Genomic DNA, 18,145 nt, shown 5'->3' with positions numbered 1-18,145 from the left:
AGCTGGGAGGAGATGCAGACACGGTAGGGGCGTGATCTGCAGCGAAGAGATGGCTTCATCTGCTCTACCATCTTCCACATTGCCACGTTTCAGTGCCCTCCTGCCACACTTCACCACATTTAAGCCAGTTTGCAAATTAATTTTGGGGCATACTAAGGGTTTTGGGCATACCTCAGCCATACCAAGGGTTTATTTTTTTTCTCAAGACAAAGCTTTTCCTGCTCCCAGCTTCTATTTGCAGCATTTTGAAACCCTTCCACCTGTTCACCCCTCTGCTGCAGCACAAGATCCTCCCCTGCCTCCCTGGTATCATTTCTCCCTGGTATCATTTCTGCCTGGTGTCCCCAAAGCTCTGGGGAGCCTCTGGGCTCAGCAGACCCCAAGTGCTGAGCTGCAGCCAGCCGGGCTCTGCTGGTGGGCAACAGCCTCAGCCCCCCCAGAACGCAGGAATGTCGGCACCACTGTGCTCTTATTTTCGTAATATAAAATGTAAAGTTACCACTTTGCTGTGCTTCACAAAGCAGTGAGAAGCAGCTGGTGGTGCGGCTCGGCTACCAACGGTGCAGTTTTCAAGGGTATGTCTTGTGCATCTCGGATGTGCCTTTTGTGATAGGAACAGACAACTGGCTACAAGTAGCTAAAGCACAAGGAAATCGTTAGAAAAGATACTTCCCAGAATCAAAGCAACGCACAGCCAGAGGTCCTTTAAAAGCTTCCGCCTGAAGAGAAAGACCATAAAAACCCCACTGCCTCCTGTCCTGTGCAGGACACTCTGTTCTGGCCTGGGATTACCTTTCCTTTCCCTACCTGAGATGCCCCCTACGGATCTGCTCCACTGGATGGCTCCATGCAGCCCGCAGAGCTGCCGAAATACCAAAATACCGGAGTCTGGGACGATCCCCCTGTCCCTGCTCGCTGAGAAGGACGCCTCGGGGTTGGGAGCTCACGTTGCTTCCAGCCACAGGACTGCTGCTACAGCTCCGCCAGCCAGGCTTCAAGCCCCAAACCGAATTTCTTTACAGAAAGCTAGAACTACAACTAAACAAAACCCAAGCGAGCGCTCGGCTCCCGCAGCAGCGCAGGGGGACGCGGGCAGGAGTCTCGGGCATGAGGGCCCACGTTGCAGTTTGCAAAAGGATTTGGAGAACTCGAGTTGTTTCAGGTTGGGTCCAGGATAAATCCTGCAGACTCCAACCATCAGCATGTGCCGGAGCAGCTCAGAGCGGCCGAGGTCCCCCCCAGCCCGGCTCCCCGGGCGAAGCCTGCGTGCCGTGGGCATTAGGGGGGATCTGGCAAAGGTCCCCGAGCGCCAAGGTCAGCACCCATGGATGCAGCTGGCACCGCAAGCCACACCAGCCAAAAATAGCTCAAGAAACACAGCGCTGCTGCAAACCCAACCGTCACTTCTGCAGAAAAAAAGGTCCCCATGATGAGGGCAGCCTGTGCCAGGGCTAGCCGGGAGCTGCCACGGGCAAAGAGTGCCAGAGCTGGCATCAGCGAAAGGCTTTGGGGCCATTCCCACGCAGTGCCACAAACCGGGAGTTTAAACAGCCCATAAAGAGGTTGGCAAGGGCCTGGAATAACGGCAGAGCAGGAGGGAAACCATCCTGGGCTGGATTCCATCGAGGGAGTCGATCTTATCACATCCACGCAGGCCAGCCAAACAGAAAACCCCGTGGGACCGGCAGGCAGCCCTGCAGCCACGGCCGGGTGGGTTTTAAACGGCTGGGAAAACCCAATTTATTAGTGTTTGAGGGGTTTTTTCCTGGGTTATTTCTCTCTCTTCCCTAGACGGCCCCCTCAGACACCCAGCCGGAGCTGGGCACAGCTGAGCTGCACTTGGTAACCTGCAGAGAAGGGCTGGAACAGCCCGAGCTTAGCTGCCAGCCCAGTGACGCTCGGCCGGAGAGCTGCCAGCAAGCGACGTCAAAAATAAAAACGTTTAAGGGGAGAGAGAGGCCACGGAGCCATCTCTGCTCCACGCCTGAGGGGCGGCACCAGGGGCTGGGCAGCGGGGGCTGCACGGGGGGCTGCAGGTGCAGCACGGCGAGCCGACGCTCCTCGGGGGCTCGATAAAACTCGAGCAACGAAAGCGCGCTGCCACGCGAGGCGAGCCGAAAAACGGCACGCGAGGGAAGGCGGGAAAGCACGCGCTGAGCGTGCCACACAGCGCGAACCCGTGTGAACGGCGTGCAAGGACGCGCGCCAGCTGCACGCAAAGAACAGCCACGCGTGGGAAGGCGTGCAAACGGCAGGCCCCTCACCACAGAAACACACACCCACACACCACACACACACATACCAAACACACCCCCCCCCCCACACCCCCCCCACACACACACCCCACACACACCCCCCACACACCCCCCCCCCCCACACACCCCCCACACACACCCCCCACACCACACACCCCACACACCACACACCCCACACACACACCCCCCACACACACACCCCCACCACACACACCCCACACACACACCCCCACACACACCCCCACCCCCACACACCCACCCCACACACCCCACACACACCCCCCCACACACACCCCCCACACCACACACACCCCCCCCCCCCCACACACCCACCCCCCCACACACACACCCCACACACCCACCCACACACACCCCCCCCCACACCACACACACCCCCACCCCCCACACCCCCCCCCACCCCCCCCCACACACACACCCCACACCCCCCCTACACACACCCCCCCCACACACCCCCCACACACACACCCCCCCCACACACACACCCCCCCCCACACACACACCCCCCCCACACACACCCCCCCCCCACACACACCCACACCCCCCCACACACACACACCCCCACACACACACCCCACACACACCCCCCCCACACACACACCCCACACACACCCCCCCACACACACACCCCACACACACACCCCCACACACACACACCCCCACACACACCCCACACACCCCCCCCCACACACACCCCACACACACACCCCCCACACACACCCCCCCCACACACACACACCCCACACACACCCCCCCACACACACACCCCACACACACACCCCCCCACACACACACCCCACACACACACCCCCCCACACACACACCCCACACACACACCCCCCCACACACACACCCCACACACACCCCCCCCACACACCCCCACACACACACCCCCCCACACACACCCCACCACCCCCCCCAGCCGCGTGCGAGCCCCGCCCCCGCGCAGAGGCGGCCCTGCACCGTGCGAACGCCCGCCGGCTGCGCGCGAACCCCGTGCAACGCCACGCAAAACGAGCCTGCAAAGAAGCGTGCAAACAGTACTTTCAAGTAATAAAAAAAAAAATACATAAATACATAGAAGTTCTTAAAAAGCGAGGAAACATGCAAAAGACACCAGCCCAGCCACGCGCCCGCTCTGCGCACGCGCATTGCCTCCCCGCCGCCGCGCAGGCGCACTGCCCACCCCACGGGGCTGCCCGCGGCGCTGCCTGACGGAGCGGCGCCCGCCCACCCCCCCGCCCTCCCCCTGCGGCCACCGGCGGAGCGCGGGCCCGTGGGGAGCTGCTGCGCGGCGGGGCCGGGCCGGGCCGGGCCGGGCCGTGCTCGGGACAGGCGGTCAGCGGTCAGCTGCGGCGGGGTCCTGGTGGGACGGCGGCGCCCTGTCGGGGCGCGCAGGCGGCGGGCGGGGGGGGTGTCCCCCGGGCGGCGCGGCCGGCTCCGAGGGCGGCCTCTCCTTTCCCTCCTCAGGGCGGAGGCGGCCCCGGGATGGCGGCGTGAGGCGGCGGCACTGCGCCGTGAGTACGGGCCGCGGGAAGCGGAGGGGAGCGGGCGGACGGGGAAGGGGGGGGGACGACAGGGGGGGAACGGCACCCGCCGGGGCCCAGCCTGCCTCCGGGCCGGCGGCGGGGGGAGAGGAGCCCCCTTGAAGCGATCCGCATCCCGCCTTCGCGCTGGCAGCGGCCAAACGCGGGTCTGCCGGAGCTGGAGGTGACAATTCGGTGACTTTGGGGACCGGGAGGAAGCTCTCGGGGGATACGGGGAGGGGGGGTGTCCCGGTGGGGTGACGGCGGGAGAGCCGCGCTCACAGCCACGCGTGCGTGAGTTATGAAAGAGCCGGCTGCAGCCTCCCGCGAGCATGCTTAGAGCATTGCCAGCCTACGGTGAGAATAACAACGCTGCAAATAACAACGCTGCCTGCTCCCCCCCTCCCTCAAGTCTTCTTTTTCCCCTCCCCTCTATACCTCTGCTCTCAGTCAGGCTCATCTCCTAGCTTGCTCTAGCAGCTTCCAAAGGCAAACCCAGGCCCGTTTCTCCCCTGACCAAGACAACTCTCGGACATCTGTTTGTCCAGCGGAGAATACGGCGCTCCGCAGTGCTGCTCTGCCCGGCCAGGCACCCTCCCTGCCAGCCCACAGATGCTTTGAGCCAGTTGCAAACCGAGTTGACAGGCTGCTGCTCTGTTGTATAAACGTTGGTCGTGACATCCCAAACATGCAAGTGCAAGAGAAAATTAAAAACAAAGCTTTTAAATGCAGTCCACAGCACACTGAACTCTCCTATACTTCATTACCTCTGCACTGACACATTATAATTGATGTTGCAAATACTGTCACATCGGAGTAACTTTTGCCTTTCCAACCTACATGTCATAACTCCCCAGAAGCCCCTGCCAGTACTGCATTTTTGCCTCTCGTTACCTGAGACACGGAAAACTGGCCTTTATCAGGTTGCATTCAGGCTTCTGAAGCCTGTTGAAGGCACAAAAGATAGAGAAGAGATCGAATTAAAACTAATTATGTTTTTCAGGGAATTTAGAATGGACCTGGAATTCATGATCCTTGGCAGTTAAACAAAGACAGGGGGTGGGAGCGAGGACCACTGAGAACTAATACATTAGTACAAATGAAAGCAGTGATACTTCAGGTGACAACTGTCAATGTTGACGTATCTTCCCACCACAGAGCTGGCTGACTTAAGGTTCTGCTCCTGTGATTTAGCGTGCAGAGAAACACAGACCATACTGCTGCCGTCCTGCTCGCAGGTGGAGGTTTGTTGGCCCTGGTGCTGCGAGCGCACCGCACTACCTCTGCATACAGGCTAATCAATTTCCCAGTCGGTAACGAAGCTCAGAGAGCAGCTCTGGAAGTGATGAAAAGAGTGGCTCAACAGAGAGCCTCTGCTTTCTCACAAAATGAGTTGCTTTGGCTTGTCTCTAACTTTGAGAAATCAGAACACTTCATAACCCCAGGCTTGGTTAGTCGAGGATTTGCTGCTCTTTTGGAAACTGTTTGCAATTCTATTGCACCATTTCTGAGTCTACATCAAGTGTTCAAGGCGTGAACTTATCAAAGACTGGGATAAGGCCTTTGCCAAAAATTGAAAACTCACTTTTTCCAGCTGAGTCATACCAGCAGATAAGCTTTTAAGAAATATTAAAAATAGCGGCAAGGCCAGAAAGCCCCCTGAGAAAGTTAAATCCCTGATACTGCAAATAGATCTTAAAGTTTGAACAGTTATGGCTCTTGGGTTTTTTTAAGAGAGAGGGTTGACACCTAGAAAGCTGGTCTGTTGCTTTTCTTAGCCGAACTCCTCAAACTTGTCACTTGATAGTTCTTTCACCTCTTTTTTCCCCCCAATGCTTTGAATATTGTGTATTTTTTAGCAGCTGTTTTGGGTGCTACGTGGTATTTGAGAGTTGGTTTTGAACACATGCTGGCAGCACGAAGCACTGCCCGCCCACATCAGTTCCAGTTACGTGACCATGACAGGGTTTTGATTTAAACAATTTTAAGCAAACTGTACTACTACAGGTGAGGTACTCAGTGCAAGTCCCTGAGGCTTACTCTAAGTTTATGTGCACTCTGTAACTTGAGAGGTTTTTAGCTAGACAATGTAGCTTTTCATTCCCAAGCAGAAGCTTCAGCTTCTGGGAAAGGAGGAGATTGGCACCAGCACCCAATAAAAAGGTTATTGGGTCTTTTATTGCAGACCTTTGGGCTGCCAGCTGTTTCTGTAACATCTGCCTGGGAAGTTCCTTGTGGACAGTACTGGCTTAATAGCTGCTGCAGTAGGGTCTGAACAAGCTTACCCTTTAAGTGGTTAGTGAAAGCCGGCTGATTATTGTCCCCTGTCAGGGTAAATGGACTGTTAAGGAATTAAGACATTCTTGAGAAAGGTACAGACTTGGTGTTGGCATACTGATGTATAAAACCTACGGGGTAGGAACACCTCTCGGCCTCTTAATTGCTGAATTAGCTTGTAGAATATCAAGGAACAGCTTGCCAGCTACTCAGATGGATTTATTCTAAAATGTGACTGATCCATTGCAAAGCACTACAGATTTGCACTGTGCTACTCACTTTTGACTTGTCATAATTAAAGTTTTGTTTCTGGCTGGGAAAGGTGTGCTGCTACCCTCGCATTGCAATTTGAAAATCCTCCCCACAAACATGCCAGTAGGACCTGCTGGTTTTGAATGGTCCTGGGAGGGAAGATGACAGAAGGAAGGGCTGTGAACATGATGGAAGCCGATTAATAAGCATGTGGAAAAGTATTGGTGTTTGCTTACTAATGAGGCGCACAGGGAACCTCCCCAGGCTGCTCCTCTGCCTGCGGGAACTGGCAGGGAGGAGGCTCTGGCAGCACATGGAGATCAGATGGAGCTGCTGAGCGCTGACTGCAGGGAAAGCAGCAGGAGCATCGCCTGCTCTCTGCTGCTGCGGGGTCTGAAGCAAGTTCAAGTGGCTCTAAGAGCTGTGGAGGAGCAAGAGGAGGTAGTGGTGGTGTGATGAAAAGGAGCCGTCTGGTAAACATGAGTGGCCGCCAAGTCAGATGACTTGAGCGGGAGCATGAGAGCAGTCTTGAGGATAGCAGGACACCAGGCTGGCTAAGGAAGGAGATGAGTCAGGCAGGGAAGAACAAGAGCAACTGGTTGAGGAAAAGCAGGATGTGGTTGTGAAACAGGGAGCTGGCTGAAATACTGTTGGGTGACAGGTTCTTATTTGCTCTGGGATGTGGTAACCTTTAGCTTGGATCATGAGGAGGGGACAAAGACAGCAAGGTAGGAATTTTTCATTTGCAAGTTTCACCTTGCTTGAGAATCTAGGCAAAACTGAATATTGTTACAGCTTCAAGAAGGGACCGCCTGTCCTGGGCACCGAGGAGAGTGATAGTTCCCTGCTCAGTAAGGTGTTGATGGCAGGAAACGCTGTTTCTCTTTGATGGATAGCGTGCCAAGAGAACTCAGTCTCATTGCCAGCTATATAAAGGTATCTCCAGTGAAGAGCTAGGAAGAGTACATAGCTTACTAGTGGAAAGTCCCTTGAAGATAGAGCTGCAGAAGTCTCAAGTAGTTGGTACCTTACCTAGGATCAGCTGTGGGATGCAGCAGACAAAGGATTTTAAACCTGTAACTGCTAGATAGCAAAGGGGCACGTGAACATACAGAAATAACTGTTCAAACATTTGCATTTGTTAGAAGTCCAAGAGGTTTCCAGACTGAAGGGTGTCGACATTGAAACCTCATAGTAAAAATAACCACTATTAAATGGTTCTTTATTCTGCAGAGTGGTTGCATTGATTGCTACAAGCAGCTGGCTTTTTCAGGAAAGACAAATATTTTAAAATGGGTAACTGGTTCAGAGATGGATTTGTCTATGTAGGAAGTGTTTAGGTAATGCTTACACACTTAGAATCAACTCGCTGTTTAGAGCATTATCACTTAAGTCTTTGCTGTGGTGAGGAGGCCAGAGCGTGGGGTGAAATGCAGCTACGTCACAAATTATAGTTATACTCTTAAACTGTAGTCAGCTGTAAAGTTTGGGGGCTTAAGTCTCAATAATGAGATGTGGCCTTATTAAAGCTGAAAGATCTACAACATTATTTCAGGAAGATTCTAGAGCTTTGTACCATCCTTGTGGCAAACACATCATCTTAGGTTGGTTTTTATCCTTTTCTTTACTCCAGAGACAGAAAGCCCAAAGCAATTGTCTGTAGGCACTTTAAACTAAAGCCTCAAGAATGGGTGACCCAAAGACTGCCGCACAGAGTCAAGCTGATGTGATTTCAGGGCTGGATCTAGCAAAAGTATGACATGATGTTTACGCAGTGATTTGTGCTGCTCAGTGTTTGGAGCACTTGGGAAAGAAAGACTGTAGGAAACTTCAAAGAAGGAACATTTTGTTTCTTTGTTGTATTCAATGCAATCTAAACTAAGAAGTTGGGTGGTGGGGTTTAATTACTTTTCTGTTCAAATACTTGTTAAATCTTTTGTTTCCATTCTTCCCCTTGGAAAAGGTTTATCTGATACTTCCACAGTACTTTTACTCCAGAAACATCTAAGTGATTCACAAAGGCTAGCAGACAGCATGTTTTGTTATGAAAAGTAATCCTTATTTCCAGTTTAAAGATGGGAGAAACAGGCTTGGTTCTAGACTTGCCCTTAAAGATACGAGTGAATGACCTGCATAAAACAGGACTAACATCGGGAGTTGTATTCCTTTGACTTGACTTTATCCATATTGTAACATAAAATAACTTCTTCCTTATTCTTTGGCTGCCTAACTGCAGCTTAGTTTTACTAATTGAACCCTAGCTGCCCTCTCTCTGCTGGAGAACACTCTCTTTGCAGGAGTGCCAGCACAACATACTTTCCCAAAATATTCTTAATCTGTTTGCCCTGGTGGCGATTTTGGCATGCGTTCTCTCCCACTAACATGAAAATAAGTCTTGCTGCTAAGAACACAGTGGATGGCAGCATGCTGCTTTCTTCTGACAGCAGAGGTGGTTGGTACCTACGAGGTTACAGAGCTGTCAGACAAGTCTGACCTCAGTGCTTTTTTGGAAGAGAACCATGTGTGGTTTCTCTTGGCTTTTCTGTGCAATCCCTCATTGTCCCTCCCTTCACCAGGAAATCCCTTCTCCTGCCAACAGCAGCCAGAGGAATGTGCTGTTTGTTTACCTTCTCGCTCCTTCATCCTACTAACCTTCCCACCCTTCAGTTATAATCCTAACAGGCACAGCTCTTCATCTTTCTGACAGAGCACTACTCAGTTGAGTATTTTCAGATAAAAGGATTGCTGCAAGAAGCTGTTCTGACCAGGCTCTGCTTAGTGGGGGTGAGGCCGTGGCTGTCTGTCCTCTTGCCTGTCTTTCTGTGCCCATCAGCAGCTGCTTTGTTCAGTGTTGCATGTCACCACAATGTGCTGCAAGATAGCAGGAAAGGGCACGCTTCCCAAGCTTTTCCCTTTCCAGCATTCCCCTGTGTGATTTTGCCTTTTTGGGGTAATAAGCTAGGAGTCTCTATGTACCGCCCGCTTCTCATGATTTCCCTACTGCATGAACTAAAGGAAAACTTCCAGTTATTCCCTCCCAACAGTATTGATATCCTCTAGCCTGACCTGCTATTGCTATCCCAAACTGCTGAACTCCACTATTCTGTCCCCTTGTAACAGTTCTGGCTCTGAACACACCTTATTTAAAAATAATAAGGCATTTATTATTTTTAAATCTGACATTCTAGGATGAAGATGTTTGTACTGCTTAGAAAAAGACCCCACATGTAGTGTAGTTGTTACGGTTGCTAAGGGTAGAAGTGTGTTTTCTGCACTTGTAGTGTGCTGCCATCCCTCATTAGAGAAGCCCTTAAAGCTCACTGTTTCCACAGGGTTTTATAATAATCCAAGTGAGGAAATCCTGTGTTTACAGCACTTACAAAAATTGCCATTTTGAGACTGTCCCCTCTTTGATCTATTCACATACTTTGTTTTATCTGACTTTAGCTGATTGGCAAGGATTATAAATCCCTTAAGCAGGGACTGCCCTCGCCTTTGTTTTGCAGCGTGGACACTGTCAAGGCTTTCTTGGATAGCTACATCTATAGCTTGAATTTTATGCTGTCCCACTGGAAGACTTTATAATGGGTCTGTGCATGGGGAGGAAGCAGTTTGCACCCTTAACGCTCCCTAGACACTTTTTGCACTGACACTTCCTTAACATTTCTTTGTAGCACTTAAGAGTTTACCCCTCAGTTGCATTTCTTTTTACCATCGCTCAAGTCTTTGGATAATATGTGTGTAGGGAAAGCTGCAGCAGCTTGTTTTCCTTTCTGTTTTCCCCTCTCCCATTCTGTTCCTGCACTGTGCTAAAGGGTCTCACAACTGTTAGCCTGCGTAAGAGCCTGAGAAACAGAGCGCACAAGGGATACACTTCAAACCAGCAATAGATAATCATGTCCCCGTGAGTGAGTGGTTGAGAAAGCAGAAGTTTCCACCAGCTCTGAGACACACCAGAGTTTAGTGCTAGGAGTTCAAGCATCAGCGTGCGGTGCTAGGGAGTGAGTGAAGCTGTATGAGAAGAACATTTGTTGATTTTTTTTTTTTTTGCTGTGTTTCTCTGACAGTCTGACATTTTACCCCTCCCTACAGAACAGCCTGAGCGCCTGCCTGCCAGAGGAGTTGCTGGAGACTTCTGGAGCACACCCGATTGCTGCTGCCACAAGGCCCCAGCCAGCCAGCCACAATGTACTGCCTGCAGTGGTTGCTACCTGTCCTGCTCATACCCAAGCCCCTCAACCCAGCATTGTGGTTCAGTCACTCAATGTTCATGGGCTTCTACCTGCTCAGTTTCCTCCTGGAACGGAAACCTTGCACGATTTGTGCCTTGGTCTTCCTGGCAGCTCTGTTCCTCATCTGCTACAGCTGCTGGGGGAACTGCTTCTTGTATCACTGCACAGGATCCCAGTTGCCGGAATCAGCTCACGATCCCAGCATAGTGGGCACCTAGAAAACAATAATCTTCCAGTCTGCTGAGGGCTCTTGTTTTGCTTTTAAAAAGGGGGTGGGCTAGGGAGGAGGGGGGGTGTTAGGCATGTGACTGGAGTAAAACCAGCCTGTTTCCTGTAACTTTGTGTGGACTAGAGTGGTAAATTCCTCCCACTCTGCCTGTGAAATTTGACTTGTTTACTGTGTGAACTCTGGCAGCACCACCTGCTTTTTTAGAAGCAGAAATCTTTTCTTTTTTTTTTTCCTTCCCGTATCACCGGGAACAGACACCAGCCCTCCTAACTGAGAACTGGTGGAGGACCCAGCTGCTGGGCTCTGCCCAGCTATTGTGCAGTGGTGGAGTTGTGTGTCACTTACATGTCTGCATTAGGCCATGGAGGTCTAACTCAGGGCCCTCAGCCCACTGATTCTGCTCAAGTAGCTACAAGATTCTCTCCATCTTTCTCTTTGTGGGGAGCCAGCCTTCCCACCTTGCTGATCAAGGGCAAGCTCGACAGCTCACAGATGCACTTGGCCAAAAGCTGCTGGAGCCAGAGGCAGTTGAGTCATCTCCTCCTGCTCAGCCTGCCAAAGAGATGCGTGCACTGCCGAAGTGCTTTCTGAACTACTTATGCTCCAAGATCATAGCCTGAAAGCCTCAGTTATGCTGCTGCTTTTATAAAGCCTCACAGGTAGTAGAGACTGTCTCTTCACCTCCTCCTAGATTTCAGGGTTTACTGAGGTATTGACCGTTGGGATAAAGAACCAGTTTGCTACAAGATGTGGGGTTTTGGAAGCCACTGTGAACCTCACCCGACAAAACTCACACTAGCCCAAAAGGCCAGGTGTGGGCAGGACAGGAGAGGATCCCGAGGTGGAGGCACAGCTTGAAGCAGTAAATGCTTCAGCTGTTTTCAGTGATAGCGGTTTTGGTGACAGAAGGTGCTGCTGCTGCTGACTGGAGAGCAGGGTTGGCTGGGGGAGGGCCTGGTGTCTCCATCGCCCCCGGCAGAAGGGTGTTGGGAAGCCATGGTGGGTCAGTCCTGCAGCCACGGCTGTGCAGAGCTCCACGCTGCATACAGTACTCTGCCACCGTGGCTCTTGGGGAGCCCAGCCTGGGACAGGTGTTTGTTTGTGAGAAACCTTAGAGGTTAACACAAAATACTGTCTCTAAATTTTAAAGGGTTCCCTCCCCTTTGCCATCTGTTTGTCTTTACTTCAGTCTCCTAGTGGAGAGCAGCAGAAGTGACTGTTGCTGTCCTGAGGAAGTTCAAGCTATGAGGTTGTGAAACTTTCAGAGTATTGTTTGTTCATTGCACAGCTGTTCAAAATGTTTAATAAAGCTTTATAAACTTTGGTCTATGGCCTCCTGCCCAGCATGATGCATTGGCTGCGCATTGCCGATGCCTTATCCCGGCAAGCGTGTCTGCATTGTTCTCTCCCAGCACCATAACCCCGGAGAGTCCCCGGCAAGAGGCAGATCCTGTTTGCCCTGTAGCTCCTGGAACTGACTCTTCTCGTTAACTGTTTAACCTGACCATGGGCAGACTGAGAACCATGCTGGCAGTTCCTAAACAGACTCACAGGAGGTTGCTTCTGGTTGTACCTGCACCTAACATGACAGAATCCCCCTTTTACTACTTACAAAATTAAACCACAGAGCCACGTCCTGAAAGCCGCTAATCCCCAACGCCAGCAGTAGCAGACTTACCTGCCAGGCGCCTACACAGTTTAAGCCCATCCTACAACATCATCACATCTTCCTGACCCGTCCCCTTGCCATGGGCAGAGACCAGGCTGGAACCCAACTGCCACTTGGGTTGTGTCAGCCCTTCCCCAGCCTTGGCCGTGACCCCACGTAGTACGGGGGAAAGAAGGGCCACGTGCTTTCGCCAGACGTGGGACTATCATCGGAGCTGAAAATGGCTTCCTCTGCCCTTGCTCCAAGCCCTGAAGACCAAGTCCAAGTTGGAAAGGGTTCAGGGCGTATCAGTGTTTACACATTAAAAAAAAAGTGTGCGCCACATCACCAAGAATAGATGTGACAGCTCTGTCACCTGTCAGGCCGAGGGAAATCCCAGTAGCTGTTGTGTCAGCTGCAGCATAAGTAACAAATAGAAAGGAGAGGCGAGGGCATCTCATTTGCAAGCTATGGCAAAACTGTTGCCTGTGCGCTGAGCAACTTTTAAAAGTTTAAATTTAATCTACTGCAGTCATTTCTTCTAAGAGTACATTTTGTTGCTAACTAGCCAAATTGCGCTCTACAGCAATTTAAATAAATCGTAGCCACAAAGCCAGCCAGTCCTGTGGATGAGAGCAAGCCCTGGCTTTGTACATGGGGTTCAAGACAAGACGCAGCTGCGGGGTTCCCCTTCTGCGAGACCCAACTTGGAGCAAAAAAGCACTTCAAAAGAGGGAGGCTGCCAGCACAGCGACAGGAGACTCATGGATAAGAAACCTACTTTTTGCAGCCCTCCCACCCAAATGTAGATAAAGAGCAGTCTTTGATATGCCCACAACCCTCCCCAGCACACTGTATTACCCTCTTCAGGGCACCGAGATACCATCTTCATTTTAAAGATAGAAAATTAAAGCAACTTCATCACGGTCAGACAGAAAGCCCCAGGCAGAGCGAGGAAGCCATCCAGGTCTCACATCCCATGCTAATGCCCTGCTCGTCCTTCTCCTTAAAGAGACCATGAAAAACCAGCCTGCGACTGCAGAACAGGTCGAACCCGATGGCTTTTGGAAAGCATCATCACAGCTTCCCTGCTTGTGCACCGCAAATGGGACTGAGCCCGTAGAGACGCAGCACCTGTGCTCGGGCAGGCATTTGCTGGCTACACAGAAGAAAGCTCAGAGGTGTTTTGTCCTGGTCTTGGGAGCTTCTCTGCCAGAAGAACAGTGGGGTGGCTCCGGTCCCCCTACTCTAGAGGCACCAAGGGGTCTCTGTGTGGGGACTGCACCAGTGGTCAGGCACTCCGGGGGGGGGGGGGGGGGTAGCTCCACTAGTAACTGTGAAAGCGGTGGGATTTAAAACAACTGCTGTGTTGTGCCAGGTCCCATCGAGCCTGGACACTGCCAGCAAGGGCTTTGGCGCAGAGCGAGTCTCATCACCTTGCTTATTATAAAGTGTCCATCTGCCTGGTGCTCCCGAGATGCAGGGAGCAAGAACCTTAAGCTGTTCCTTTGTCTTTCCATTTGAAGGAGAGATCATTTTCCTTTCTAGGTCACAAAACAGGTCAGTGATACAGCAGGGTCAGGAAAGGGAAAACAAAACCAAACAAACCAACCCACCCAAACCCAGGCTCTGATCCCTGGAAACAGAGAAGCAGCTTAGCTCAGGCACTCCTCAGGCTCCTCACTGCAGCCTCGGGGTCTGGGGGCTTCTCACTCCCCTCCTCACCACTCGTCAGGGAGAGGCAGCACCCCCGAGATGCACGACTGGGACACCACAAGGCTTCCCATGGGGAAGGTTTGGCCATGACTACCAGGCTGGTAGGGCTTTTCGAGCCCTAGATCTGCCGGAGATTCACATTGGTGCATCTCTTCCCAGGGGCTGGTGTTTGGCACTCAGGGTGCAGGTAGGGAACCAGCTGTCTGGGGCCACCACCCCGCTCTCCCAGTATCTGCCCATCCATCCCGGACCTTGCTGGGCAATTACTGCCTCCTGCCTGGACGTTCTCCCTGCTTACCCTGAGACAAGCCCACAACGTGGCCTTACTAACTTGCAGCAGATGGAGGAGAGAGGCTGATCCCACTGAGGAGCCGTTTGGGCTGGAAGCACCCACCGGCCGGCTCAGAGAGGCAGCCGAGTCCAGAGGTGCAGCCCCAGGCTCCTATGGCCTCTGACCTCGTCCCCTCATGCTGTTACCCTGGGGCTGGTCCAGCCCCCCCCCCCCCCCCCCCGAGCCAGGGAAGCCACAAACATCGCTCAGGGCCAGAGCACCGAGCCCTGCCAGTGCCCTTTGGTCTTGCCCGTCTCTTGCTCCTTGCACCGGAGCGGTTTCCTAGCCCTCAGCAACCACAGGAGGTGAGGTACACTTCAGGTAAGGACTTTAGCCCTTCCCTCCAGAGCCTGGAGATTAACCCTTGGCAAGAGGGTTTTGCTACTCCTCTGAGTAAAGGCAAATCCTCTGGTAGCAGGGCAAGGGAGGTCAGATGGCTCAGGTGCCACCCCGACCTGCTGCCGGGGGGATGAGATCTGAGCAGCAGAGTCTGCAGGGACAGAGACAGGCTTCGTCCTCCGAGCCGACGCGTGCCGGCAGCTCTCCCGTTCACCCCTTGCCACCAGCGAGCAGCAGGCGCAGCAAGCGAGAGCCAGCCCTTTAACAAACAGCCTGCTCCTGCCCCAACAGACCTTCCGCTGGGTCTGGGCTACGGGAGAGACGCCAGACTCACGGCACAGCCCAGGATTTGCTCCGGGGGATCCTCAGCACGTGGAGCGGTTCAGGGCTGCCCCCCACGTACTCACAGGCATTTATCCTCTGGGAGCCTGGACCAAGAGCCAGGACTCAATGTGCTTTGGGGGTGCTACCCCTGAGCTTTGGGGAAAGCAAAGGGGATGTTCAGGCCAAACAACAACTCATCTTTGCCATTTTAGAAACCCACTGCCAGCACAAACTGCCCAGCACAGGACCCCCACCTCCCTGCCAGACCTACTGTGGGGGCAGCCGCAGCCCCCAAATCCTCTCCCAGGCTTACAGGGCAAAACAGAGCATGAAGCAAACAGCAAGATTAAGTCCATTAAAGGAGGCACGTGGGGTAATCCCCAGGAGCATCTGCCTGGCTCAGGCTGGGGACGCCTGGCAGGGGCTCCTGCGGCTCTGAGCGGAGCGACTCCACGGCAAAACAGCCGCCGAGCACAGCCATGGTACCGCAGGTACTGCCAAGTGCCCCGACCATCTTTTTAAGACACCTCAGCTGCCACTGAGGCTGAGGACCAGACACAGCCTCCTCCTCTGTACGCTGTCCCTGATCCTGAGCAGCAACGCCGATGGGGCAAAGCCGAGGGCTGGAGCAGCCCCAGCTCCCCTCCCCGGGGCTGACCTCGCCAACCCACCCCCAGCCCACACACTGCACACCAGGGACTTGTCAAGAAGAGATAATCCCTCAATTGCTTAACTGCTTTCAAGAGAAGCAAAACATAAAGCATTAGACATTTAAGGTGATAAGACTGAGTCACTTACCTGAGGAGGAGGGAGCAGCCACATGGCAGCGCCGAACAGCCAGACCTGGGGGCTCGGGGCACTAAAGCCACCCCAGACCGTGGTGGTGGTGGTGGAGCAGCAGCCTTGCTTTCAGAGGACCTGCTGCCCCCAGTGCCGTGCTATGTATCAATTACTTAATCACCGAGTGAGGGATCCCAATCAGCATCCACTAATTATCCTAATGAAGCAGGCCTGCTTCTCATCAGCTTGCTGATGAAGCAGATTCTGCTGAAGGGAGGGCTGCCCCCCCCCCTGTCCTGTCCTGTCCCGTCCTGCCTCCCCCAGCCCAGCTGAAGGGGGTTGGCAGTTGGGTCTCCTGCCTGCTGGGCTCGGGACTGCGCTGGACTACGAGCCCATGCGGGGAGACAGGAACGGATCCAGCAGGACAGAAGTGGCACCAGATCCCAGAAGCATCGGCCAGAACAAGCCTCTGAAGCACCAGGAGCCACACGTGGGCATTGCACGTGCTCCAGGAACCACCGACTCCTGTAACAGGGATGCCAAGAAACCCTCTCATACACAAGCTACGCGTATTTTTTTTTTTTTTGGTGAGGTCTGCTTGTATTTAATTATCAAATTGCAAAGTATTTACATCAACATTAGAGTTTCAAAGCATCTCCACCCCCCACCACCCACAAAGCTGGGCCTTTTCAGGCTTTTTTTCCAAAGTTTTATTATTATCCAAAAAAAAAAAAAAAGCTAAATATTTTACTTAGACACTGAAAAAGGCAGGTGGGGGGGAGAGGGGAGCTGGGGAGAGAGACACAGATCCACATGTTTTCTGCATAGTCGGTTGGAGATCTTACAAAACACTGTTTAAAAAAATGGTTAACAGCAGAGGAGAGTAACTTGTAGGGCATTATTGATCCCAGGAAACCAAAGAGCATCCTTAGGTGGGGGCTCCCCTCTGGAGTTTATTGGCTTAAAAAAATAAATTGGCAGACAACAATGGTGATGGAGGAGAGGCTCTCGATCCCCGGGGTCTCCAGGTCATGCTGGCTGCAGCGGCAAGTCTGGAGATGCTGGGTCCCACCAAAACCGCTGCACAGAAACATGGATGGACACGCGGACACGCAGCCCCAGCCCCATGCAGGGAGGTTCCTCTGGGATCGCTTCACCGCCTTCTGCCCTGAAGTGTCCCCAGCACATTTCCTTCGTCAGCGCTTGCCAAAAGCCATGGGGAATTAAGCCAGCCCAGGGTGTTCCTCGCACCGAGGGTGCGTTCCTGCTCTGACGCGCGCCATGAAGAGCCAGAAAACGAAACCGCCGGGTCAAGCCCGTTCCCATCCCGCTGTGCTCGTGCAAGACCCTGTATGTGCTGCAGAAAACCAAAGGCCAAACCTTAACATGTGCTCTTGCCTCCTCTCTCCCCAGCTTTCAGATCAAATCTGGCTTCCGCACGTTACAGTTTTTAGAGGTTTCTCCCGGGGATGGGGACTTTGTATAATTTAGGCAGAGCTATGGCACAGGCCACCCCTCGGACCGGCTGCCATAGGACAGCGCTTCTCTCTGGCGGCGCCAACGGGGATGCGGCAGCTGCCCATCCCAGGGATGCAAACATGGAAAGACCCAGAACATCACGGTGTGGAGAATCCCTGCCCACACACAGAAATGCAGGCACAGCAAATCTGCAAGGAAGGGAGGAGAAAAGGCTCCGAGTTCCAAAACAATTTAAAAAAAATGCATTAAACCGGTTGCTGCTCTCCAAGCCAGCAGGATCTCTCTGTGCTGCCAAAGAGCCTGTTCAAGCTGATTTTGAAGTTTTACTTATTAAAAAGGAGTCACCAACCAAGTGAGCACTTGGTTCATAAATAAGCAGCCGGGGAGCTGTGGGAGGCAGCAATGTGCCCGGACCCTGCTCCACTGGGGGTTTGGGTTTGGGGAGGGAAGGGAAGGGGGTTTTGGCCACCCCTCTGCCCACATTCAGCTCCCACCCAGCTTTCATGGGACACCGGCACCATGGCAGAGGCTGGCGAGAGGCGGTTCGGGTCTGCTGCCTGCAAGGAGGCTGTGCCGGAGGGAAACCGCACCCCACAAGCCATGGGGAGGCTCAGAAAGTCCCCTGCCCGAGGACCGAGACGTGGGCGCAGCTGCTGGCTCCCGTCTCTGGGTCCTTCCCACCAGTGTGTGCCAGCACCCCTGCCCCACAGCACCCCTGCCCCACAGCACCCCTGCCCCA

General features: G+C 53.3%; 1 protein-coding gene across 1 annotated transcript; it reads left to right on the top strand.

Annotated features, from left to right (window-relative positions):
* The first annotated feature begins 3,647 nt into the window (after window positions 1–3,647).
* BLCAP (BLCAP apoptosis inducing factor) lies at window positions 3,648–12,113 on the top strand. Its single transcript, XM_075768469.1, has 2 exons — window positions 3,648–3,790; window positions 10,421–12,113. Exon 2 carries the CDS (start codon window positions 10,515–10,517, stop codon window positions 10,776–10,778), a length of 264 nt encoding a protein of 87 aa, XP_075624584.1. The 5' UTR covers window positions 3,648–3,790; window positions 10,421–10,514; the 3' UTR covers window positions 10,779–12,113.
* Window positions 12,114–18,145: the final 6,032 nt, after the last annotated feature.

The sequence above is a fragment of the Balearica regulorum genome, chromosome 16, assembly GCF_011004875.1.
Source record: "Balearica regulorum gibbericeps isolate bBalReg1 chromosome 16, bBalReg1.pri, whole genome shotgun sequence".
Classification (NCBI taxonomy): domain Eukaryota; kingdom Metazoa; phylum Chordata; class Aves; order Gruiformes; family Gruidae; genus Balearica; species Balearica regulorum.
Note: the sequence above shows the minus strand (reverse complement) of the source record. Positions and strands in the feature narration are given on the sequence as shown.

Bases quoted from the DNA above. Each gene is read 5' to 3' on its own strand.
- BLCAP (XM_075768469.1), top strand. From the start codon at position 10,515: ATGTACTGCCTGCAGTGGTTGCTACCTGTCCTGCTCATACCCAAGCCC.